At 31.4% G+C, this 27406-nt stretch overlaps 1 protein-coding gene across 4 annotated transcripts; it reads right to left on the bottom strand.

Annotated features, from left to right (window-relative positions):
• Positions 1-259: 259 nt before the first annotated feature.
• LOC118196515 (coiled-coil domain-containing protein 169-like) lies at positions 260-27043 on the bottom strand. Of its 4 annotated transcripts, none has more exons than XM_085810125.1 (8): positions 26386-26659; positions 19609-19694; positions 18573-18686; positions 13558-13604; positions 12163-12261; positions 11881-12032; positions 9177-9313; positions 260-1363 (listed from the first exon to the last, which is right to left on the bottom strand). In XM_085810125.1, exons 2-8 carry the CDS (start codon positions 19688-19690, stop codon positions 1242-1244), a joined length of 753 nt encoding a protein of 250 aa, XP_085666251.1. In that variant the 5' UTR covers positions 19691-19694; positions 26386-26659; the 3' UTR covers positions 260-1241. The 4 variants fall into 4 exon arrangements, with proteins under 4 accessions (XP_085666251.1, XP_035223864.1, XP_085666250.1 ...); XM_035367973.2 differs by lacking the exon at positions 26386-26659 and adding an exon at positions 26667-27043 and having other exon boundaries at positions 261-1363; XM_085810124.1 differs by lacking the exon at positions 26386-26659 and adding an exon at positions 25244-26375 and having other exon boundaries at positions 261-1363.
• Positions 27044-27406: the final 363 nt, after the last annotated feature.

The raw sequence follows: 27406 nt of genomic DNA, 5'->3' as shown, positions 1-27406 counted from the left end.
AAGCTGCTAAAATTTGTGGCGACCCCCAGTTTAAGAAACCCTGATTTAGGGTATGGGAAATGGGGTTCTTGAATTATAAAAGACAAAAAAATTAAGTAATTCTATTTAGACTTGCACACCAAATTTGTTTGATTTAACTCGATAGTTTTGCTGTGGAAGGTAATTACATTCCTTTTGTCAAAATTGAAATGACTAATGAAAAAAAAAAAAAAAAAAAAAAAAAAAAAAAAAAAAACTCAAACTCTTTTTTATATTTAAAAATTCTTTATTCTTAATTAAAAAAGAACTGGAAAAATACACTAAAAGAGCAATATCAATGAAACAATCAAATATAATCACTGGGATGATTGCGCTTGAAGGTTCAGAGTCAGTTGCTGAACGTTTAGTTCAATAATTTTAGAAAGATGAAGGCGCAAGTCCCCTCTTTCTATGATTTGGAGTTAATTTGTAATTACATCAGTCACAGCATTGAATCCTCGCTCGACAAGATTTGAGGAAGAGAAGTCAGTTATGGGTTAAATGTCGTTGTCTTCTGAGAGAAACGGCGAAAGGCAGGCTTTAGGTTTGGCATCCCATTCATTTGCATTTGTCATTATAGAGAACTGCGTCTTATACAGTTGCCAAGAGTCTTTTCCATCATATGTGGATAGCTTTAGAGAGAGTTGACGATATATGTTCGAATTTAAAGGCGTTTGTGACCGGCTGTCCTTATGTATTCCGTTAAATTGTCACTTCCCTGGTCCCACCAGCAGAAATTCTGTCATCAATTTATTGTTGGACAGCAGATATTCGTTCTTGAATTTCTGGAACTCTATTTTGAACCGTGCCCATTCTATGTTCCGTAGCCTCAAATTTGTTTTCTGTTATTGCAGGAATTTCTCCTTTAATTTCCTCTTGTTTCAGTCTTTCCTTGGCCAGGTTCATCTATTCTTTGAATGGAGCAAAGGCTGCCACCAGCTTCTTAATTGGTACTCAATCGGTCTTATGACCTGCATTCAATCCCACTTCTGATAACAAACTGTTGCGTGCGTACGAGTTCGTAATAGACTGAATGCACACAGAACCGATAAGAGACTGATAAAATTTATTTTTATGAAAAGAAACACTTTGCAGTTTTGGAACTTTCCACAAAAGCTCTTCTCAGTATCATACAACACTATCAGTAGTTACACTAAAAACTACTAAGCACATTAAACACAACCAATGCAAAACGCATCTAAAATGAGAAGCCTTCACGGATATCATAATTCCCCGAATTTGCTCTGGACTAACAATTGAGAGGAGATGCTCTCTCTAGTCTTATATAGAGTTCCACCGGCCGCGAAGAAATAAATCTCTAGTACCTTTCCACTTCTCGAAATTACTAGAAAGCAATTATACAGTTAGAGTTACATATCAGAATTACATTTATTCAATCACAATATCAATTAGTCATACAAGGACCAAACGAAAATATCGCCAAATTTCCCGACTTTTGGTAGCGAGAAAAATTAGTCGCCAGCATGGCGGCATCTCTCCAAATTAGCGAGATAGCCATTTACTCAATGTTACATAGAACTTGCCCCCAATAATCTTATTTTTTCCACCCCGGCTTCGTCTCTTTCAAGCATGTCACGTTACATTATACGAAAAATACTACACTTTCACATATAATCCCATTAAAATTATCTGCATATGCACAAAATTCGTAACAATATATATATATATATCTATATATTTTAATTTTGAAAGGGAAAATTCAATGGACAGAGAGAAAGCCTAGAAAAAATTCGATATGATAATTATGATTTATTAAATTGAGCTTTATATCATTTTCTTCCTCACAGATGCACAAATAGGCTGACTATTTGACCTACAACCACAAAACTGTTTTACTTATGAGGGATTTACTCTTAAGAATTTCATATTGAACAAAAAGAGTAAATGGGTCCAATATGTAAATTTAACTTAACTAGGAAGCAATGATTATAAATAACTACAGTCTGTAGAGCTACACATATAAGTACGAGAGAAATCTCTAAGTGTAGGTACATAATACCACTGAAGCATCATTTTTTAATTATGGTGCAAACGTCAATAATCTCATTGCAAAATATTTTGTGTCACTATGACTGCACTGTTTATAAAATCAATGATATATGAACAGTCATATGCAGCATACAGTTTTTTATCCTAGGATGTATTTTTCTCTAAATGAACATGGCAACATCTGGAAATGTCTTTTAGTTATTACCTGAAGCTAAATTAGCACTATAATATATCAGATGTCAAAAAATTATCTTCAGTGGTGCAGTGAAAATATACAAATTACAGCAGCAGCCATATTCCAAAGATTTTCACCCATGAAAGTGATTAGTAAGTCAGAATGCTTAATCAGAAGTATTTAACAACAACAGTCATGTTTGCTGGCCAACCAGGATTGTGGTTAGTGACACTGACTACCGTACTGAAGGTCCTGGGTTCGAATCCCAGAGAAGGCATGGATGTTTATAAATGTATAGTGTCTATGCGGCATGGAGGCCCTCTAAATACACGGCAAGCCGAAAGTCCTCTTGAGAGGTTGTGGTAGAGGAAGAGGGGTGGGAGATTCTTGGACCCATCCTCACAGGGCATCTCCATCAAAACTGGGGGCAAACTGAGCAAAGTCGTACTGTTACTTGTATGGTGTTCTAGGCTATTGCCAATGGCAAACGCAATCTTGCACACCTTGCCGCAATGAATTTCAAGAGCTTATGCAGTTGTTACTGTCAGAGAAGTGAGTATTCACAGTTACTGTTACTGTCAGAGAAGTGAGTATTGTTGAACAGAACTGAAGTTTGGAGTACGTAAATTTGCACATGTGTATGAACGTGTTTATAGGTCTTCAGCTTGATTGCTTTGCTGTGATTGGTCGGTTCTGATGTCAACCTGGCATAAAGTTAAGAAGTTGGAATATTTAGGTTAAATCCTTGCATCAGTTTCCATAACACAGTAAGACCTAGTTTCTCAGCAGCAAACAACTTTTTTATGCTAGTTATGATCCTCAAGCCATCATGAGAGAGTTCCTTTAGGTGATCTTATCCACAGAAGTGCAGAATTCTCTCTCTACACAGAGGAGAATGATCACTGCAGTGTTTTAACAGATAACTAATACAATATAATAGGTAAATAAATAAAAAATAAAAACAGAAAATATTTAAAAAAAACCTCTCTTGATTTATTACTTCTACGTTAAGCTCTTCAGTAGATTAGTGAATTTATTATTTATTCGTAACAACTGTAACACACAGTTTGTTCCATTAACCTTCCTAATTAGAAAATCTTGGTATCTCTGGACGATTGTGTGGCTATGAGACCACTGATGGTCATTTGATTCACCTCTGCATTCAAATACAATGCAATATTCTTTGGCTTGGGCATTAATTTGATTCATATATATTTTAAGAAATTTCTTGATTTAATATTGCATCCAAAATTTTTAAATTTCAACCAAAGTTCCTCTTCTTTGGGTACACATACATTTTGACGTAATGTGTGAAAACTTCAAAACCAATAAACAGACCTAATAGCAAAATTTCTAAGCAAGCAAACATAACTACTGATTAATTCTGAGTAATTTCTTACCTTGAATTGCTTTCAATACACCTATATGAGTGTTCTCAACCTTTGCTGTCCCATGCACCCCTTCTTCACTGTTAGATGATTATCCCCTCCTTTCCAAAACTCGAAAAATACATATACAGTCAAAAGTCGTTAATCCGGACTCGTCGGGACTTCGGCGATTCCGGATTATCGATTTTTCCGGATTATAGATCATCAGTTTAAATCTCGTAAGATGGCATGCAGAAATTCTAAAATTAAAAATATGAAACCGTAATTTATGAAATAAAGAACAATTATGATCTAAAAAGTATCAAATTTTACAAAAAAAAGCTTAATATTTATTTGTTTACTTTATTAAACATTTCTTTCAATGTAAGTTGCTTAAGTTGCTTCGTTTTATGTGATAATACTTTCTCTTTAATTCTATAAACAGACATAATTTCTTGTTCAGTTACAAAGTACCGCTGTTCAAGTCCCGTTAATTGCTGTGCCGAGAATACCGACTAACTTGTCAATCGAAATTTTTTCGTTTTCACTAACCTCTCTGTCACATTCTTCATGTCTTTATCCATTTTTTGTTTGTTGGACATCGAAACATACTTTCGTTTTGTAGATCCTTTGGAAGTTCCAGCATCGGAAATTCTATTTGACATAATCGAAAGTTCAAGTTTACTTTTATAAAATTGCTCTTACAGTCTGCAAAAAATAATAAGCGGGATCCAATTCGAAGATTGAGGATCAACGCAATCATTAACATTAACTGAAATAGATTATTAGAGCTTACACCGTCCGTTATACATTAAACGCGCAGGCGAAAACGTATTCTGCACTTGCGCACATGCATATGCGCAGTAGTCAAGGTCTTATGCGCACGCTTAAAACGCCTGTGCGCATGTGCCAACGCGGCGCATGCGCAGAAAGTTTTTAGCTTTGAAGTCCGGATTATAGATCATTCCGGATTATGGGTGTCCGAATTAACGACTTTTGACTGTACATTAAATTTAGATTTTTGAATTTATGTATTAGATATTTTGTATGTCACTATGACTGCACTGTTTATAAAACTGATGATATATGAACAGTTAAATGCAGCATAAAGTTCAATTTTTTATCCTAGGATGTATTTTTTGCTAAATGAACATGACAACATCTGGAAATGTTTTTCAGTTATTAACTGAAGCTAAATTAGCACTATAATAGTCACTGATGGCTTTTGTGTAAAGCATAGCCAAAGCTAGTCAAAACAGGCTGCAGAATATTTGCTGCCACATATCAGCTGTCAAAAAATGATCTTCAGTGGTTCAGTGAAAACATACAAATTACAGCAGCAGCCATATTCCAAAGATTTTCACCCATGAAAGTGATTAGTAAGTCAGACTGCTTAAACAGAAGTATTTAACATCAACACTTATGTTTGCCGTCCAAACGGGATTGTGGTTAGCGATGCTGACTGACATACTGTGTTTTATAAACTAAAACATGAAAAAGTATAGAAAACGTTCATAAATTAAAACTAAATATTTAACAAGTAAATGAAAGCCTGTCTACATTCCCCCTGAAACTATGGAATCTCCCCAGGGGGGAAATCCCTCCTGTTGAGAACCAGTGCTATATCCATAAATAACAGATTCGAACGCTTGACAAACATGACATGGAAAATGCAATATTAAATGGGATATTCACGTGACATAGATAAAAATGTAATTTGTATTAAATCCATGAGAATAAATGGATAGGAAACTCAATCATGAAGTATTTTTTTAATTCATCATTACTATATTCAAATAATAACTATACTTATTATCATTTTTGAATTAAGTGCAATGAGAATTGTATAATTTCATATCGCCCTTTAATGTGTTCACAGCATTGAATGATCTATAATCCGGACCTCAAAGCAACAAACTTTCTGCACATGCGTCGCGTTGACGCAAGACCTTTACGGCTGCGAATATGCTTGTGCGCATGCGTAAAATACGTTTACGAGTGCGCGTTTAATGTATAACGGACGGTATAAGCTACGCTAAAATTATCTAATTATCTATTTCAGTTAATGTTACAGATTGCATTATTCCTTAATCTTTGAATTGGATCCGGCTTATTATTTTTTGCAGACTGTTAGAGCAATTTTATAAAAGTAAGCTGAACTTTCGATTATGTCAAATAGAATTTCTGATATATATTAATTAATATGTAAAGTATCTACAAAGCGAAAGTACATTTCGAAGTTCATTAAACAAAAAGAGGAATTGCTGCAAAAAATGGATAAAGGCATATCCTTTGTTTATCTAAACTTTAACGTTTGTTTATCTAAACTTTGTTTATCTTTAATGCCCAGGCGCGCAATGAATTGGAAGTTGATCTATCAGCACTATCCTTATCTTCAGGGCAGATGTTTTTATTTTATTTGGCTTATAATTCCTTAGTAAATGTAGTATTTCATCTCGATGTACTCCGTCTTTGATATGATTTAAATCAAATTCCTCGTCGTTATAATTCGCTTTCGATAGGAAGAAAGTGACAGAGGTTATTGAAAATGAAAAAATTTCAATTGACAAATTAGTCGGTAGACACAGCAATTATAGGACTTGAACAGCAGAACTTTGTAACTGAACAAGAAATTATGTCTGTTTATAGAATTAAAGAGAATGTATTATCACATAAAAAACGAAGCAACTTAAACAACTTACATTGAAAGAAATGTTTAATAAAGTAAACAAATAAATATTAAGCTTTTTTTTTGTAAATTTTGATACCCTTTAGATCATAATTGTTCTTTATTTCATAAATTACGATTTCATATTTTTAATTTTATAATTTCTGCATGCCATCTTACCAGATTTAAACTGATGATCTATAATCCGGAAAAATCGATAATCCGGAATCGCCGAAGCCCCGACGAGGCCGGATTAACGACTTTTAACTGTGTTATTTATTTAATTACGGTAAAACACTCGAGGGCTATCCGTCTAAGGGGGGTGATGCCTTTGTGGGGGACTTTCTTGAAAGAAATTTGCTCGTATACATGTTACATATGAGGAAAACCATGAAAACGCCCATATATAATATCTTAAAACAAATATAGAATTTAGAGCAAGATATTTGTAAACATGTGACATAAATAAAGAAATCAGCATTTTCTTCATAAAATCTTATTTATTTGACTGAGAATTAAGACAAAAGTAGATTTTTATAGGAACTGCAAACAAAAAATGCAGAAGTTCTACATATCTTTGATTAAAAATTCTAATAGATTTCAAAAATAAAATTATAATTTTAAATGTCTCAGTAAAAGATGTAAAATATTTTTTTAACAAAAGCATCTATGAAAGAAGCTTTAGCATGACAGTAAGCAAAGGTTTGAAATAAAACAATATATTTAAAAAAATTTATACACATATATCTCTTTTTAGGATGCTAAGGGAATATGCAATTTCATTGCACATAAATTAAATTTTCAACTATATCATATTTAATCAGATATCCAAGTGTTTGTAGAACATAAGAAAAATTATTAGCTAAATAAAGTTTAAGAATGGCAACCAGTATTGAATTTAATTATTAATTTAATTAAAAATATTAATATTTAAGCAGATGAGTATTTTGCAACCTATACTTTGTGAAGGTAATAACACATCAAGCTCATTAATTTACTTCACTTTCTTACTGGAAATCATTATATATTTTTAAAAACATTGCATATCTAATTACCTTTTCAACAGTAATACCGATGCCTGTTGTCCTAGTTTTAAGAAATGAAATGAATGAGTTAGGTCAATAGAATGTGACAATTATCACGTGACACTTTTCACAAATCTAAAAACATGCAAATCTTTTGGACCAATAAACAAGAAAAATATTCCAAAAGTTGACTTACACATCTCTCAAAACTGTAATAATAAATTATTGAGATATAATTAAAATTTTTTTTAGAATTATATACTTATATATTGCAGTCTTGCAGATTTCTTTGTTCCTGATGAGGGAGTACCTGTACTTGTTTGCCCTCAAAATCGGTTGAGATCTTGATTAAATCAACACAAAGCACAAGGCTGTTTGCTTTGCTAATATATAGTAATATTTTGAAGACAACTACATATTTTTCAATGCAGCTTTTTTAACAGGTGTACCTTTTAGAAAAACCTAATACACATGCATGGATTCCAAATTTAATTTAAAAAAATGGTGAAATTCGAAAATTTTGTCTAGGAATATTCAACTTTTAAATGACCCTCTAAAACTGATGTCCTTGCTAAAATTTTCAATGGCACAAAGACAGTTAAATTCCATAATTTCTGATGACTTTTACAAGACATGTTTGCATAAGACAGATCAGATATTCTAAATAATCTGTTTCTCAATGAGAGGGGAATCTCATAGTTTCAGAGGGTGTTATGCTCAGCCTTTTTAGCTGTTAAGTATTTAGATTTAATCTATGAATATAAAAAACTACTTTTAGTCAAGGCATTAATCAACATTTTCTATACTTTTTATTGTTTAATTTATAAAACACATTAAAAAAATCTAAATAAATGTAATATTATATATTAACAATATGAGCTTTCGGATAGAGGAGGAGAGACAATGGTGAAAGGGGGTTATAGGGAAAAGAAGTTGAGAACCACTGTTCCAAATTTTTAGCAAGATAAAAAAGAATGATAATTCATATAAAAATTTAGATCTTGCATAGTGTCAAAGAGAAAATTATATATTTTTAATACGATCTCTCTCTTGTAGAAACACATAAAGTAAGTCGAAAACTACTCCGTACCTTCACTGAAAGTTTATCAATTTTTGCTACTGGCAGCTAGTTAAACAGATCTTGTCATATTTATTGCATGTTTTATACAGTAAAAACTATTTAGATTAGTTTCATATGGCATGCTATTAATTAAACACTGTTTTCTACAAAGCTGCTAAATGAATCTATAATACAAATGATGAAGGGAACTGTAGGGAACACATATTTTACAAATGCAAAACTTAAGATTTTTACTTTCAAGCAGAGTTGGAATGAAATATTTAAACTGACTGGCAATAACCAAAGACATGGTTATTTCCAGTCTTCAAAGACAGCTTTATTATACTTTCTTGTCTGATTAAGAGATGAAAGAATGACACAATTCCATACAAAATTCTAACAATAGTAGAATGGACAATCTGACAAGATGTTCTTAAATATAACTTGCATGCCAATTTTAAACTTCTGTCAAACATTTCCATAAAATGTATAAAGCTTGTTTTGAAAATATAATTTGATGAATTATAGGAATTTACTAAAGTGAATAAGCATTGAAAAACCAAAATCCATTGGATATACATGCTGTTTATGTAAAATACTGAATAAGGAAGAATTTTAGAATCTACATTAACAAAAAAAAAAAAAAAAAAGTTAAGATTAGGAGGCAGTTTATAAGTAACACATAGCCATTGCTATACATTTCTATACAACTTTTGCTACAATAAGCAAAAGTTATTATTGGACTAACACTACTTTATTATTATAGTAATTAAAAATCACATTTATCATAATAACTCAAAATTTTCTAAATTTACCAAGAAACCAAAACATTAAAATTCTGCAGATTTTTTACTTTGCTTATCAAGTAAATCATCATCATCATTAAATTCTTTGTCAGTTGTGTTTAATTTAGGCAGGCTTCTAACAGCTGCTGTCTTTTTAATTGGCCCTTTCTTTGGATCAATCACTCGCTGGTCAGGCAAAATATTTCTGAAATATAAAATAAAAAAATTAAAAAAAAAGTTTTCCCCCCCAGAAACTCAAAGTATTAAATTACAGTAAGTCTAAAATATTATATTCATACATTTGTACGCCATATAGAAATGACTGCAATCAAAGGTGTATCCCTGGATCTGATCATTAGCATATGAATGCAGCTAACGATCAGATTTTGATTTCTCACAGTCTTCTATTAACATTTTTGTAACATTTATAAGCTACTAGAACATTTAATCAGGAAAGCTATATTATCTGTAGTTCATTATTAAACATTTATCACTTACAGTAGTGATTATATATGGGATTTAGATTTTTTTTTTATTTGACACAATAACTTGATATTTTTTTAAATTTATATAAGAAATAAAATTATTTTCATTTATTCAATATTCTTTTGATTTATTCCATATTAAACATCATCATTCCAAACTATTTTTTACTCCATATAATAGGTTTTACAGTTCATCTATCAAATCTTTCTGTAATAGTAGGATTTTTCATAATATCATCCAATTCCTTCAGTATATTCTTATGACATATTTCATTTCTACTTTTAGTATCTTTATTTTTCATCAACTTTATTATTCGGTTTACTCTATTCTTTATAACTAATCTACATTTAATCTTATTTTACCTCACACTAACTGAATTCCAGGACCTGTAAAATGTCCAGGTAAATGCAATTCAGCAGGTAATTTATTAATTACATTATGATTCAATCCTGCATCAGATGTGTCAGCTTTGCTGTCTGACTTATTACCCTTATATAGTTTTACTACTTTAATCAGTTCTTTTATATCTAACCACTTGCGCTACGACTAAACTTCACAGTTGCGGTGCCGTGCGCTACAATATAACAAGCAGTAAAGTGTCTCATTTATGCCGCTCCGCATCTGCGAGTGCAATCCAGAGCTATAACTCGAAAAATAAACAATCTCATTGTTAGGCAACGTGTGCACCACGTTATTTTCATGTTTGCGATAAATGCCTATCGACGTGGTGTTCACGTCGCTCGCGGTTTGAGACAAAAGCATCTCGACGTGCGCAGCACGTCTTTTTAGCGCAAGTGGTTAATATAACAGATTCTTTTCAGTCACATTTTGCGCATTCTGTCACACGTCCTCCAGCAATTGTACATGACTCGATTTTAAACTTTTTACTCTTACAAACCATTCATTCAGAATGTAAATCCTTTCAGTTTCAGAATGAAATGGTAGTTTAGTAACCATTCAATCCTTTTTTCTTTAAATATTTCTCTAATGGAAAATACTTTATAAATTTTCTTTTTCTTTGACCAAAACTTTTTGTTCTGTTATTTCATTAGCTTTTAGAGAATTTAATAAGGATTTATAAAATTTATATGCATATTTATAAAATTTATGTGTATGTCCCATTCCCATTCTAAAATCTTTAGAATTTTATCAAATAATTCAATCAAGCCAGCAATAATGCTCAATGATGCAAACAGAAGTATAACAAAAGCAGACAGATTACTCATACTAAATAGAAACTTACTTACAGAAAGAGATAAACCTATGTCCCTATAAAATTTGTAACTTTGTAGGGTTCAATTTTCTAACAGTTATTTTTATTTCGGGACAAGCCTTTCTTATCCATTCTAAATTCCCACCTACATTTCTCTGCCAGAATGAGCTTTCAGGATTACGATTTATGAAAATGAGGTACAAACTAGTTCTTAAGCTGAAGTCTGGGCCACTTCAGTTACACAAGGTTCTGCCTTTCGGCCATGTTGTTGCTGTTACATTAAGCTTACCATTCTATGGCCATACTTCTATGTGCCTACTAGTATATGCTAGTGATCTTTTAAATAAGAGTCGACTCCGTCAGTTGATTCTGTGCAGATTCGGCTGGTTAATTTTATTTACTATTAGATTTGTTTTATAGTTTCTATTTTGAGTTAAAGTGGAGGCTTATTCTACACCAGAGAAAGGACCATCTGTTCATTCTTTTTGAGTTGGAATAAAGGATCTTTGGATGTGTTACTTACAAGAATTCGGTGAATAGTCACTACACAGTTATACAGTGTTCTAGCTTACAAAGAAATCTAATTAGCTAGGATATTATATTGGTGACCGGATACCTTCTGAACCATGCCTCTGGAGTCTGGAAAGCTTACATTAGCTGCTCCTAGACTGCAAGCTCCACCGGCACTAGTCAACCCCATGGAAGGGTTTAGATTCATAACTGAGGCCATGCAGGCCATGATGAAACTTGATTACTTGAAACTTGAAGATTGAAAGATTATTTTAAGCATACAACATTTGTATTTTGATCTCTTATTAGTGATTCATTTTAACATGACTGAAATGCTGATACCTGTTTTAAAAGCCTACTTCAATTATGATTTTGATGCTTTTCCTGGACATGGTTTTTGGATAAAAGGGAAGGGATTAACTTTTCCTATAAAATCCATAGCATTTTATGCTTAAAAGATTTTCATTATTCAAAGTTTGAAATAACATATTCCCACAAATTCCCTTTCTTATGCACAGATAATATTAGAAACACTAGTGACTTAGTATTTAAAAGCAACATACAAATATTTTAAATGACGAGGGCACTTAGCAATAGATCCATTTTCACTTCCTTCAAACATTCGAAGACGACTCTTCATAGCTTCCAGATTTAACATGGCTTCGGTTATCTCAGTCATGTAAGCTTTGCGAGTATCATTGTATTTATGAAATGTCTGTAAAATACAGAAATACATAAATCCATGCATTTATCTGTACAGATAATTAAATAAGTAAAAATATTAAAACATTCAAGCTATTAATATAATAAGTGCATAATGATGCTTTAAATAATATATTATTTACCTTTGATTCTTGATCCAATTTCCACTCCTTGTCTCGTAATTCATTATACAAAGAATTTCTGTCTTTTTCTAGCTGTTTCAAATATCGTAGTAGTTGACTCTATAAAGAAATAAACAAAAATGTCTGGGAAAAACCATGTGTTACAAAGAAAGGAAGAAAAATTTTAGACAGAATTACTTAAAGCATATTAAGTACAAAACACTGCAGAAAGTGCAATCTACATTGTAGCTTGAATTCACTAGAAAAACATTTCTAGTTACTTGATTAAAAAATATACTAAAAAAAAACTTTCAAAGTTATATAATATTTATTCAAATGAAATAAAAAAAATGAAGTTAAAAACAGATCTTGTTTTCACGTTAGTGTTCCTACTTTTCTTTTACTAAGTACCAACATAATGTAATAAGCTAGGGAAAAAGTATCCCCCCCTAAAAAAAACTTTATCCAATTGTCTTAAGCATCGCCACCTTTTTTTTTAAATTTAATTTGTGCAGGAGGGAGAATGCATACCCTTTTAGGCTGATTGACTGAACAACAAAATCATGCAAAAACCCAACAGTGGCAATGGGTGCTTCTTTATGCTTTTGCATGAGACAAATCAATTATCAATGTGCTTTCAGTGCCATTCTACAATTTCAAACATGCTGCCATCATTTTTTTCATATTCTTCATCTTAATGCTTTAACAGAATGCTTAGAACAGTTTCATCATCATCTTAATTACCTTAACATTCATGTCACATTTTGCATATCTCTTTAAAATTTTAAAATAGCCTCAGATTTTCAATTGCTTCTGGCATTTTCAGAGAAGAATTTTTTTCCAAAAATCAAATGGAGGAAACTATTACAAAAAGCTTTTAACTTATTAAATGTTAACCATATGCAACAAATTGTAACAACATTTTAAAATCATTTCAATGAACTGCAGAAAATGAGCACAGTAAAATGCTATATCTTGTTAAATCATATAAATCTTACAAATGTATTTGAAACACACTTCTATTTTCTGTGATACATTCACTTGAAATTTTCCCCCGGAAAGAACCAATTCAGTCAGATGCATCAAAGACGATACAGGACTGGCAGACACTCATGACAGAGTGAACCATAGTTGGAAGACCCCCAAAAAATTCCAATTTGCCATGTAAGGAAGAAATGCTAATAAATCCTTCGTTTCCTTATGGTCTATATTATTTATAAAATGGAATAACCATTCTTGAATATTCATCAAAGTGCACAATAATAATACTAAGAATAAACAATACTACGAATTTCAATTTTGTTCTTTTCTAAAACTTCAGTTACAAATCTGCTGTTGTTAAAACATATTATTTATCAAATAACAGAAGTGTATGAGGTATTTTAAAAACAAGCATGAAGGTTAAATGTTACATACCTCTGTTAGACTATCAAGATCAAGTTCTGCAAGCAGTGCTGATACACCTAAAAAAAATAGCATAATATATTATTAAAAATTACAAACAGAATTAATTTTTTACTAAACTTCAGTGTTGAAAGACAGAAAATCCATGGATCACAAGACTTTGCAGATGTCTGTGATCCAATAAAATGTCTTAAGGAAAGTCTACAACTGAGGAGAATCTAATTAATGACATAAAAAGTCAGAATGAACGGTCATACTTACACATACAAAAGAAAGTGCTCCAATGTCTTCTGTTCTAGTTGGGTGATTGAGAAATTTTAAGACACCTTTTTCATATCTCACTATGATAACTTAAAATGCATATTAGATTTATGTACCGCAATGTATAAACATATTTTTCAGTATTAAACTGAAAGGTCTTCTGACCTTGAACTCTCCATTTTTCTCAAAAAGTTCATATAAATCTACTCATCTAGAAACACATGACAATAAAAGAATTAGCTAACACTTTATAGATAAGGAATTAATATATCGTAAAAAATAACAAGATTTGGCAATACAGTGGTAATATCCAAAATTTTCAAAACTAACTTGGAATTTTTGAAAATTTGGAAAGTTGCCAACATGACCAAGTCTTGCAACAAACCTATAAAAAAAACAATGAATGAAGAGATAAAAAGTATAAAATTCAATCTTAGAAAAATTAAGTCAAAATACAAGGAATTCTGGAAATAACTCTTCTGTTTATTTTAGAAAAATACAGACAATAAATACTTCTGCAGAATGCAGATTGAATGCGTAAAACAGATGAGATGCAGTAAATAATGATCAAAGCAGTAGTCTATTTTACACCACCTGCAATTAGCAAAATGAACTGAATAAAAGTTTCAGCTCTGCAAGCATACCGATGGCAAGCCGATAAAACTGCCGATCACAGGATGTTTGAGGGGTGTTGAAATTATAGAGGATGGAATTTCTGGAAGAAAACACTTTCATTGATCCCCCCCCCCATGGTAACATTAAAACAGTTTATTTGAAATTTTTTCAAGGTCAATTTTTCTGACATCTTTTGAAGCTCTTTCTACCAATAAAAAATGCTGCAAAATTTTCACTTTCCTAACTTTATTTTGGACATATAACAAGCTACATATTTTTGAGTCTATTATACCAGAATATTATCTGCTTTTTTTGTTTTATAATCACCCAACGTATGATTAAGGCTTTGGTTTCTGCCCCCTTGATTCATCATTTGACAAAATATCTGCGATTCACTTTCAGATGCATCATTTAATATGAGAATCCATGAGGAATGGATTTTTTTTCTATTACTTTTATTTCATAACTTCCTTAAACTTTTAAACTTTCAAAAAACAGTTTTTTCAGTTAAATATCTTATGTAAAATCTGTTAATTTCAAATGGCTGGTTATATAATTTCAAACAATATCCAAATCACATTGTATTATGCATACTTTCAAATGAAGACACAGTTTAAGCTTAAAATTCTAACTCAATGCAAGCAATCAACTTGACGACAGTTTTCAAAAAAATTACTAGCATTATTTGGGGGGGGGGGAGACATATTTAGAAAATAATGACAGCAGTGAGCATTTAATGAAAAATATATACATGATAAAGAATGCAATTATTTAAACTTATTTTAATTAAGAATTTTATGATTTGATTATAAATACTTTCATTTAAAGGACAGACAGCAATGTTCGGAAGGCAAACATGTTCCACACATGCTCTATTGATTCAGGTCTGGCAGAGTCGTAGCTAGGGTTTTCAGCACCCAGGGACAACTGAAGATTTCGCGCCCCCTACTGCTTGCCAAGGATGGAAAACATTTAATTCTAAAATGTCGTAACATCAGTTTGGCGCCCCTTGGATTCTGTGCCCGGGGACAGATGCCCCCTCTTGCCCCCCTCTAGCTACACCCCTGAGGTCTGGTGATCTAGCAGGAACAGCAGATGTGGAATGATTTCATGCTCCAGATAACTACGCACCACTCAAGCTCTATGTGACCAGGTGTTATCATTCATAAATATCATGTTGGTACCCATAGAAAGGTAGAATTTTGTCACAATATCCGATGGCTGTGATGGAACCACCAGGAACCACGTAGAGGTCAGTGTTACCATTCGTTGCTATCCAAACCCATACTTCTGGCTCTTGTCACATCATTCCACTTCAGGAATCATTCTAGATGTTAAATTGAGAGTCATTCATAAAGAGTATGTGACCCCAGTGCTCTGGTGTCCAAGTGCAATGTTCATGGGCCCAATTCTACTGTACTCTGACATGCAGTAGGAACAGGCATTGGGGTGTGACTATGGGACTGCACTTTCTGCTAATTTTGGTTGCCTATTTGCATTCAGTGATGCTACCTCTACCTTATATTTAAATTGCATGTTTTAATTCCTCTTTTTACATTTGCACCTTCCCTTTTAACATTTGTTGCTTATTTTTTTAGTATGAATGCATTAAAATTACATTATTAATTACGTATAACTTATCTTTTATCTGTATTTAGTTAAAACTGAGCTTTTATTATCATACTGGTTTGTTACAAGCTTTCCTTCTGTGAAAATATAAATTAGCACATGTAATCGTCTCAGTCATTTTCAATTTTTCAAATACTTATGACTTTCTTTAAATAGTTTTATGATGTGCAAAATAATAATTGGTAATATGAGATGCACAAATATTAGTTATGATGTTCAACACTTGCTACAGATTATTTGCATTTTATTGTAGAACGCATTAACACCAAAGTAAAATTTCAAGTATACCATTAGAAATTACTAAGATAATTGCATGATTCATTTCCATACATAAATAAGAAATGCAAATGGCTTTATAACTTCATGCAAATGGTTTTAGAAATTGATCTACTGGCGGTTATACTCCCTATCATATTTAAACAAATCATATTCATCAAAAAGACATCTATCAAGAAAATTTTAGTTTCTCAAATTAATGAATAAGATAATAACCAGAACAGTTTGCTTATGTTCTGGAAAGGGATTGAAAAACTAAAATTTAATACTTTATAGTGGAAATGATTCAAGTAATCATACAAGCTTTCTAGCTCCATGAGATCAATTTCCTAGTGTAGAAAATTATTTAAAAATATGTCATGAATGAATTACACATCTACAGAATTCATATCGGTGTTTAATTCTGAAAGGAAGCCAAATCAATGATAGTCATTCCTCAGCTGCTTTTTAAAATATTCTAAGAAGTTAAGGTAAAACATTACAATCAGAAACACTATTTGGATAAAAGTTAGGATGATTTATTTCGAATCAAAAGAATATATGCAAAGGAGTTGTTAATTTGTACATCATTAATGACAGCCAACACAGCTCCACCAGAACTATCATTACTGAATAATGTCAGGTTTATTATTTCATAAACACTATAGCTTAGTGGCCTCAAAATCTAATTGCATGCAGGCTGCATGCTCAATCTTACACCAACTGAGCATGCAGAATTTTTTAATGAAAATTTTACCAAAACAAGGAGCATTTTTAATAAATTTAAAATTCGCTAACTAATCATTTTTCAAAACATAATATAAATAATAATAATATCACCCCAGAAAGAACTCAAATTTATAATTATTTTCTGTCTGAGGTCTAAACTTTGGTGCCTGCAAGAGTGAAATTCTCAAAAGTTGATATTTCTTTCAAACAATTCTAACAAATTCGATCAATCATTAAATAATTTAATTTAAACTAAAAGAAATTAAGAAAGCTTTTAAGTTTTCAGACAAATTTTTCCAAGTGGAACAAAACTTGAGAATAAATACAGACAACCGAGTTTCTTTCTCTTATTTATTAAATTTTTCTAAGATGCATAAATATGTTTCAATGTAAATAAGTGCCATTATTTCTTATTAAAAACGGACAGTTAGCAGCTTTTTGATTTTGATAAAGTTTGCAGCTTTGGAGAAAAATGACTACAAATTATTTTTATGATGGATTGTAGATGCTCATCAGTCAATGAATGCACTTCTCTTCTTATTAGTTTTCAACTTCGATAAAAGCTGTTCACATTTAAATGTATACCCAAATAATACAATTAATCTTAGTGCAAAAATTTATAACAGAGCTCATTTATTTTTTGACGAGTACAAATAAAAATAAACAAAATCTGTATATTCAAGATAATGAGGGAGAAAAAGAATTCTAGGATCCCAAAAGAATAATGAAGTTGATTATAAATATTCTATGACACTAAGTATCCTGGACTTAAAACCAATACCCGCAGAAAAGATGCACCTCTCCTTCTCTAAGTTATATTTTAAGTTATATTTTATTTCTCCTTTTCTAAGTTATATTTTATGGCTCCACAGAATTTATGCATTTTGCTGGTAGTTCTTATTTCATATTTCACAACCAATAACCATTATTATTTTTCATCCTCAATGATAAGGAAAATACAATTCTTTTAAGGACTTACGGCACAGCATCGGCCATTAACATTATGGCCATTTAACCATCAATCAGCTGAACAAACAACATGGACAATCCTAAAAAACAATATCAATGATCATCCTGCAGTTCTAAAAAAGATTAATTATAATTTTAGTTATTATGTACAAATTATTCACCTGTCAATTTTAGAAAATTTAAATTACTCTTGAATGAGAAAGATTTTCTGTAAGGATAAAAACATCATTCATTTCATTCCAGAAAAGAAAATAAGAAGTTAATCAGTTCTCGGATTTATGAAGCAAATTTAGCAAAAGTCCACAATCAATAATTTAAAGTAATAAAAAATAATTGGGTTTTTTAATCACATGGACCACAAAAAGCTGAACTGTTTAATTACATGAGCATCTTCCACTATATTGATCAAATTCTTATTTTAACATAAAAGAAAAAAAATTAAATCAAATGCTTTTTTTTAATGCATTTAGTTAAATTTTTAGTATATTCAGTGGCTAAGACATACCAACAGCCATATAACACCGGATGAAATAATTTACAACTATAAAATTTACAGTTTTTGCACAAACCTTCTTGACTCTGATTTCTGGCAGCCTCAACTCTTTCCATCAACCAGTCACGTTGTCTCTCCAATTGCTCATTTACTTCTACTTGTGTGTAATATCTAACTTTCCATTCATCCTCTAGAGATAAATCTCAAGTTTAATATTAAAATATACAATAACAGCATATCAACTCAATTAATTACTAAAAACAGCAGGATATTTAGTTTTTTAAAAGAGCAAAATAAAATAATAATATACATAAAACAAGTAGGAAAATGATAATAAACTTGTAAAATACTTCAGTAAATTACTGACTAATGGTGCTTACTGAACATTAGTGTCCAGGCATAAGTTTCCATGTTTAAGAAATGCATGGAAAAAATTAAATTAGCCAAATCTGTCCATTCTATAAACCACAGAGATATTTATAGAGCTGTTGACTATCATTATTTGCAATTTATTTTACTATTCTATCCTATCATTTGTCATCATGAAAAACTACTTGTTAAAGCATTGATTCTCCAAGGTAAGAAGGGAAAAAAACTGCACTAAAAATATTAACTGCACTAGAAATATTATTCTATAATTGAAGCATTTGCAATACTAATTTTAGGCATAGAAACGTAAAAATAGATTTAAACACAGCAAATCTTAAAAAAAAAAAAAAAAAAAAAAGTCACAGTAAATCTATTCTTAAAAACCATTTCTATTACATAGCATAATATATTAAAAAAATTTTCAGCTATTTTAGAATTTTTAGTAAATTTAGTTTTACTAAAATCACACTCAATAATTATACACACAATAAAGTGCAAAAAATGAATTAGGCCACAGTAAATCTATTCTTAAAAACCATTTCTATTACATAGCATAATATATTAAAAAAATTTTCAGCTATTTTAGAATTTTTAGTAAATTTAGTCTTACTAAAATCACACTCAATAATTATACACACAATAAAGTGCAAAAAATGAATTAGGCAAGTTCTTAACAAGCTATTTTGCAGTGAAGGTGTGCCAATTACATGAATGGTGCTTTGACAATATTTGTAACCAAATACCATCAGCTATATCAGTATGGTCCACTTGTTGCTCCAAAGCCTCAACTGTTCGCTGCAACTCTTCAATTGACAAATCCAACATTTCACTAAGAAAAATCTTAATTATAACAATGAAGTGATGAGAAAATTTAACAATTATAAAAATATTAAAATAAAAAAAGCATTTTTAAGCAAAGTTTGATAATTAGGAAGACCTTAGAACCTTCTAAAGGAAGTTCTTAAAAAATAATTTTATTCCACTTTGCTGATTTTCAAAATTTAAAGTTTTGAGACATTCCCAGCTCAGCATTCAAATTCCTATTTCTTAAATATTTCTTTACTACAGATAAGTGAACGAACTCAACATAAGCAATTAGCATAAATGAACATACAATTCATTGCTGATTGCAAAATCTTTACAACCTAGTTAACTGCAAAAAAGCATTGTTATTATTGCTGTGAAAATTTAAACATTAAACATTAAAGTTGGGGGTTTAACTGAAAAAAAAAAAAAAAAAAAATCTGAGACTTGGAGCTTGTTTTCTTGTATAATTGATAGGAATGAAGTGGAAGCTATAGTATTTATGAGAGTATTATGAAGGAAAACTTTGGATCTTTTAAAAAACTGAAATTAAAGAGCAAAGTAGTGTAGGGAATAAATTTGGTCTAAATTGAAAATTATGTCTTTTGTCCAAATTATTTACACATTTATTTAATATTTAAGTGTGCTAGTTTTAAAACTGAATTTTTTCATTTCTGTATCATTGTACAATACAATGTTATTTTCCTCATAATAGTCTTATTTCTTTTATTCTGCATGTACAAACAGCAAAATCAAATATATTTGTGTTAAAGACATAAAAAATGTGACACTTTTCCCTACAAAGTAATAAATAAATAAATAATTACAAAATTATGAAAAAGGTTTGATAAAAATAAGATGCAATTCAGCATGTTTTTATAAAATTTATCTTCTTGCAGAGTTACGAAACTTGACAAAATACAATTAAAATTTCATATTTTAAAACAATGAACAACTGGCAAAATCTTAACATAAGACAAAACGGCTAATATTTGGAATATGGTGACAGGTAGTTTGGCGACGTTTTGGTAAGACGATAAAGGTTACTAGCTAGGACTTTAGCAGTGTACATGGATAAAGTCAAGAGTGTGCACAATGCCATTTTTGTGCAATTCTGGGATGTTTTTTTAAGTGAAAATAGGTCAACGTGTACATGGATTCCGTGTATGTGCAATTCTTTATAACGCAGCGAGCAGTGGGCGATTCTGCACTTTCTCCCAATTTTGCACCTAATCTTCATCATGAATAAGCACTCTGGTACTATTCGGTTTCGAGGGCCGTAAAATAATTGCAGTGAAAATGTATGAGCGAAAGCGCCAAATTTAGCAAACACGCCCATTTAACAGCGTGCCAAATATCGCGTACGCGCTGATTTCAGATTGCGTAAGTTTATATAGTTCTATATTTCTTAAGACGCCATTGAAATACTAGTTTAAATTTTAATTTCTTTTTTGATATCTATGGATTTAACAATTTGGGAATTTCCTATGATGAAAAATCTGCGATAGAATTTTGGGTAAAATGCAGAATCACCCACTGCTTGACGCGTTTTTTAAGAATTGCACATACTCGGTATCCATGTACACATCGACTTATTTTCACTTAAAAAAAAAATCCCAGAATTGTGCAAAAATAGCACTGCGCACACCCTTGACTTTATCTGTGCACACATCGACCTATTGTCACTTAAAAAGTAAAAGAAAATTGACAAAATTCCAATTGTTTTCACCCTTGTAAAAAGCGGCAAAGAAATAAGCGGGAGATTCTGCACTTTACCGAAAATGTTTTCAAAGAAAAGGCATCATTCATTATAGAAAACAACCAACGAAATGACATTATGCTTTAGCGATAACTTGGTAGCGAAATATTATATGAAATCAACCTTTCATCTAAATTAAAACATCGATATTTAGATAGTTATTTACTATCATACTTCCTTTTTTGCATTAGGGTTGCCGCAATTACTTTTGGCATCACTGGCATCAACAATAGTTTGGCGATTTTTTACGGCCCTCGAAACCGAATAGTACCAGCACTTTTGTTCCATAAAAGTTCTAGCATAAGCGTTATTCAGCTAGCAGATTGTTGGGAAAAAATGCTGAGTAAAAAAAAAAAGAAAAAAAAAAAAAAAAAGACTTTACTTCGTTAAAACAAAATGGCTTCCAAAAAAAAAAAAAAAAAAAAAAAAAAAACTAAAAAAAAAAAAAAACTAGCAGGTTGCTGTAGCAGAGTTGGTCGACAAATTTTCGCCAAGTTTCCATAATCCAAAGATTAACCGACAAAACACCAGTAACATACTTAACTGGAATTATCAAACATATATTAATAGCCAGTACAGAAAAAAAAAAAAAAAAAAGGCCTTCCCACAGGACTGGTGTATGAGCACCCGAGTCTCTGGAATTAACATCAATCTAAAATTAAATTTTTGTCTACTTTTAAAAATTACCATGATATTTAAAGAGTACTGGTGCCAGAGCATGTGTGGATGCACTAGGTAAGAGAATTTAAACTGTTTGACTGCTATGTGGCGCAAAAGCGGTGCGTTCATTTGTCTCAAAAACGCGACACAGCGCTTTTACGCTGCGAGTTTCAGTGCGTCTTTGTTGCTCTGTGGGTGTGAACATACGTAGTCTGACCTCATGCGTAGTTTGTAACATGAGTGCATTCTAAAATAACTAACTGCATTGTGGTTTTCAAGACAAATGAACGCAGCGCTTTTGAGCCGCATAGCAGTCAAATGGTTAAGATCTGCTGAGATGGCAAGCCCAGTGCCAGCCTTGTGTTTACATAATATGGAGTATTAAAAATTGAAATTATGTTGAATGTAGGTAATTTAATAGAAACAGAATGTCAGTAAAACATGCATAAGCTTTATATATATATATATATATAAAAAGACATTTCAAGAATGTATAAGCTAGCTTTTACATGACATACTGGAAAAAGTGGAAAAATACTCATGAGGAAAGTGCAGAATTGCCCGCTGCTTGGTGCGTTTTTAAGAATGAGATACATTCTGATAACCTCATCGATCACATGACTTGTATATACCTTTTGTAAACAAACAATGACCTCAGAGATCACGTGACTTATGTACAGCTAATGCAAACAAGCTAGGTCATTCTTCCTCTTCTTCTCTTGCGGAACGTATCTCATTGCACATACTCGGTATCCATGTACACATTGACCTATTTTCACTTAAAAAAAATCCCAGAATTGCAAAAAAATGGCATTGCGCACATTCTTGACTTTATCCATGTACACATCAACCTATTTTCACTTTAAAAGTCAAACAAAATTGAGAAAAATACAATTTGGTTGATCTTTACATTATGGTAACTTGGCGAAAATTTGGCGACCAACTCTCCTACAGCAACCCTCTATTTTTTTTTCCCCGCCGCCATTTTGTCTTCACGAAGTAAAGACATTTTCTTTTCTTTTTATCTACTGAACACTTCTTCCAACAATCTACTAGCCGAATTAAACTTATGCTAGAAATTTTATGTAACAAAACTGCTTAATCATGACAAATATTTACTGCAAAATTGGGAAAAAGTGCACAATCCCAAACTCCTTGCACGTTTTTCAGAATAGCACATACACATAAACCATGTCACTTCAACTTATGTTTACTTAAAAAAACACCCCAGAATTACACAAAAATGACATTGCGCACACTCTTCACTATATCCATGTACACTGCTTTTTTCTCATAAATTAGAAAAATTTCACGAAAATACATGACAATTTTCTGAATCTTTAAACCCGGTAAAAAGAACATATATGAAATTACCTGATCGCAAAAAAGTATATACCCTTTCCAAATATGAACATTTCCACATATAAAATAAATAAAATATCCAAAAACTTTTACCTCTAAATCATCTATTATATTATAAACGTCACCAACGAATTCATACCGCAACCATTACAAATACTTAGTGTCAAATATTTAAATTATTTCCATGCACGTTTACTTCAACTAAAACGTATACCAAATTCCTACAAACATAAAATTCACAAAATAACTATCATTTAATTAAAATATCACTAAACCATGTACACGTCGACTTATTTTTACTTAAAAAAAAAAATCCTAGAATTGCACAAAAATGGCATTGCGCACACTCTTCACCATATCCATGTACACTCCTTTTTTCTTATAAATTAAAAAAATTTCACAAAAATGCATGACAATTTTCTGAATCTTTAAACCCGTTAAAAAGAACATACAGTCAAAAGTCGTTAATTCGGACACCCATAATCCGGAATGATCTATAATCCGGACCTCAAAGCTAAAAACTTTCTGCGCATGTGCTGCATTGGCACGTGAGCACAGGCGTTTTACGCGTGCGTGTAAGACCTTGACTACTGCGCATATGCGTGTGCGCAAGTGCAGAATACGTTTTCGCCTGCGCGTTTAATGCATAACTGACGGTGTAAGCTAAAATTATCTAATTATCTATTTCAGTTAATGTTAATGATTGCGTTGTTACTTAATCTTCGAATTGGATCCCGCTTATTATTTTTTGCAGACTGTAAGAGCAATTTTATAAAAGTAAACTTGAACTTTCGATTATGTCAAATAGAATTTCCGATGCTGGAACTTCCAAAGGATCTACAAAACGAAAGTATGTTTCGATGTCCAACAAACAAAAAATGGATAAAGACATGAAGAATGTGACAGAGAGGTTAGTGAAAACGAAAAAATTTCGATTGACAAGTTAGTCGGTATTCTCGGCACAGCAATTAACGGGACTTGAACAGCGGTACTTTGTAACTGAACAAGAAATTATGTCTGTTTATAGAATTAAAGAGAAAGTATTATCACATAAAATGAAGCAACTTAAACAACTTACATTAAAAGAAATATTTAATAAAGTAAACAAATAAATATTAAGCTTTTTTTTTTTTTTTTTTGTAAATTTTGATACCCTTTAGATCATAATTGTTCTTTATTTCATAAATTACGGTTTCATATTTTTAATTTTAGAATTTCTGCATGCCATCTTACGAGATTTAAACTGATGATCTATAATCCGGAAAAATCGATAATCCGGAATCGCCGAAGTCCCGACAAGTCCGGATTAACGACTTTTGACTGTATATGAAATTACCTAATAACGAAAAAGTGTATACCCTTTCCAAATATGAACATTTCCACGTATAAAATAAATAAAATATCCAAAAACCTTTACCTCTAAATTATCTATTATATTATAAACGTCACTAACGAATTCATACCGCAAACATTACAAATACTTAGTGTCAAATATTTAAATTATTTCCATGCACGTTTACTTCAACTAAAACGTATACCAAATTCCTACAAACATAAAATTCACAAAATAACTATCATTTAATTAAAATATAATTAAATTCAAAAACACTACTTAAAATATAAATAAGCACATACATTAAATTAATAAAAATTAGCTTACAATCCTAATTACTTTAAACTAAATCATTGCTAATAACAATTTTCCCAATAATACCAAATTACTTTACTTCCACCTTACATTTAGAACAATGCATAAAAATAATATCCTCAAATAATTAAAAATACTAACTTACCTAATCTTCTTCAGAATCTTGATTATGTGTCCGATAAACTTTTCTTATTTCTGTTTCAGGATCTTTAAAATCATACTTATAGTTCACAGCAAGGTACCAGGTAAAATAAATAACTTAATAAAACATCTTTACTTCTATCTCGCACAACCTTAAAGAAACACTTATTACTACCCCTTTCAATCCCACTAAATACCCATTTCGAATTCACTTTAGTTAGGGCCATGGGATCCAAAAATTAACGAACACTGTTTCACACAACACAGAATAAAGCCAAATACAAAATTTCCAGATTTTTTCCCGATTTCCCCCCTTTTCCGATTAAAGAACCGTAATTCGTCCATTAATATCGCATGACATATCCCAAGATCTCTCATTTCCCTCACACAAAATAATGCGTAATCGGAACTGAGTACTGCTCACATTATTACCAAAGTCCCAGGTAGTAACCTTTATCGCCTCCAAAATGTCGCCAAAGTACCAGTTACCATATTCTAAAGATCAGCCTCCAATTCTTCTTACTCTTCTAAAAAGCACCAAACAAATAACTGGGCGATTCTGCACTTCAGCCATACTCACTTAATCTGCCTATTCTATTCTTGTGTTGATTGGTTTATTAATTACAGCAAAGTCCCCAATGGGAATGAAGCTTGATACAGCATTCAACAAAATTGTTATGTCACTGTTAGACTAAAAAGGTACATAATGGAAGCACTTTTACTGATTTTGAGTTTTGTCATCTTATTAAGGTAATAAAGGATACCTGGAGCAAAATCAAATAAATTATCATATACTATGAGAGCTAAAATATTACATACTCTTCTTTGTCCCACTAAATTTTCAAAATACAGAAATTTGCCTCGGTTCTTTGTTGTTTTATAAAATACATGCACTTAAAAATATTTTCGAATTCTGCTTGTTAAATATATGACTAAATTCTTAAAAGAACTAAAAGTCTGCTTGTGAAACTGTTTATTTATTTTCTCTAGCACCTCTCCTTATTATAGAAATGTGGAATTACTTTTCTCCCAATGCGATCATGATAGACAAAGCAGAGAAACAAATTAACTGCTGACTTTGCCAGGGATCTTCTATTTGCGAAATATAATTTCAAAAACATGTCTAATGAAAATTTCATTACTTACTTTAGCAATATTGAAACATTCCTCAATCTTCACAAAAATATAAACAAACGTTCCTCAAATAAATTCAAGCTTCACAAATATATAAACAAACTTTCCTCAAATAAATTCGACAAACGTTCCTAAATTAACCAAATTAACATAAATTTTCTTGGTATTTAAAAACTCCTCTTAATAATTATTTCTTAGCTTGCCTAGGAAAATTACGTAACAAAATTTAGTAAAAATGTAGTACTTTGCTAATGCTTATTCTGGTTATGAAACCAAGCAAAAACTACACTTACGTCATTCGCTGTTCGTTTTCTATCTCAGATCGCAAAGTTTCCACATCTTTCCCTGCATCGATAGCTGCTTTACTGTTTACAGCTTTATTTTGCCGTCTAGAATACATGATACGTTAATAAATACAGGCGTTATATATTAAAGAAAACAATCTTTAACCTCTGCATCAGTTTATTTACTAACTTCACCGAAAACCGAAACGATTGATTTTATTTAACGTTGCCATTTATAGGATAAATTAATAACAATTTCTATGGTAGAATCACGGAGTATAGGGTAGAACCAAAGAGTTTGAATTGGGCGAAGAAGTAAAGCTTCAACATCACAGCAACGCCACGGAGAAAAATTCAGTCTAAAATGTGTAAGGCGTCGACAAACTTTACTACAGACAGACCCCAAGACTGTGATCCAAAACTGTTATACGTGTAACTGTAACTGTATCTATTATTATCTTTAATCATAACTGAGGGCGCTGCGATCACCGAGGCGAGCGGCTGCACGCTCGCAGCGCTCTGTAAAAAAGTGTAAAACATTTTTTTCCCTTTAGTGATTATCAATTAAATTACTTTGAAATAGTGTTTTTTCTACAAAACCTACACTTTTTCAAAAGATTTTCAGCTGCGATGTTGATGAGAATGAAACAGCGGACAATGTGAGAATATACTACGAAAGCCTGGAATTTTAAGATAAGTACCCTTCTTTCATCTAAACTAAATCAAATTTCCATAAATAAGTGCCTTTA

This window comes from Stegodyphus dumicola, chromosome X2 (assembly GCF_044657685.1).
Source record: "Stegodyphus dumicola isolate Sdum_Otavi_A_Nest chromosome X2, ASM4465768v1".
In the NCBI taxonomy this organism is placed as follows: domain Eukaryota; kingdom Metazoa; phylum Arthropoda; class Arachnida; order Araneae; family Eresidae; genus Stegodyphus; species Stegodyphus dumicola.
The sequence above is the reverse complement of the archived record's forward strand: the minus strand, read 5'-3'. Positions and strand labels throughout refer to the sequence as shown.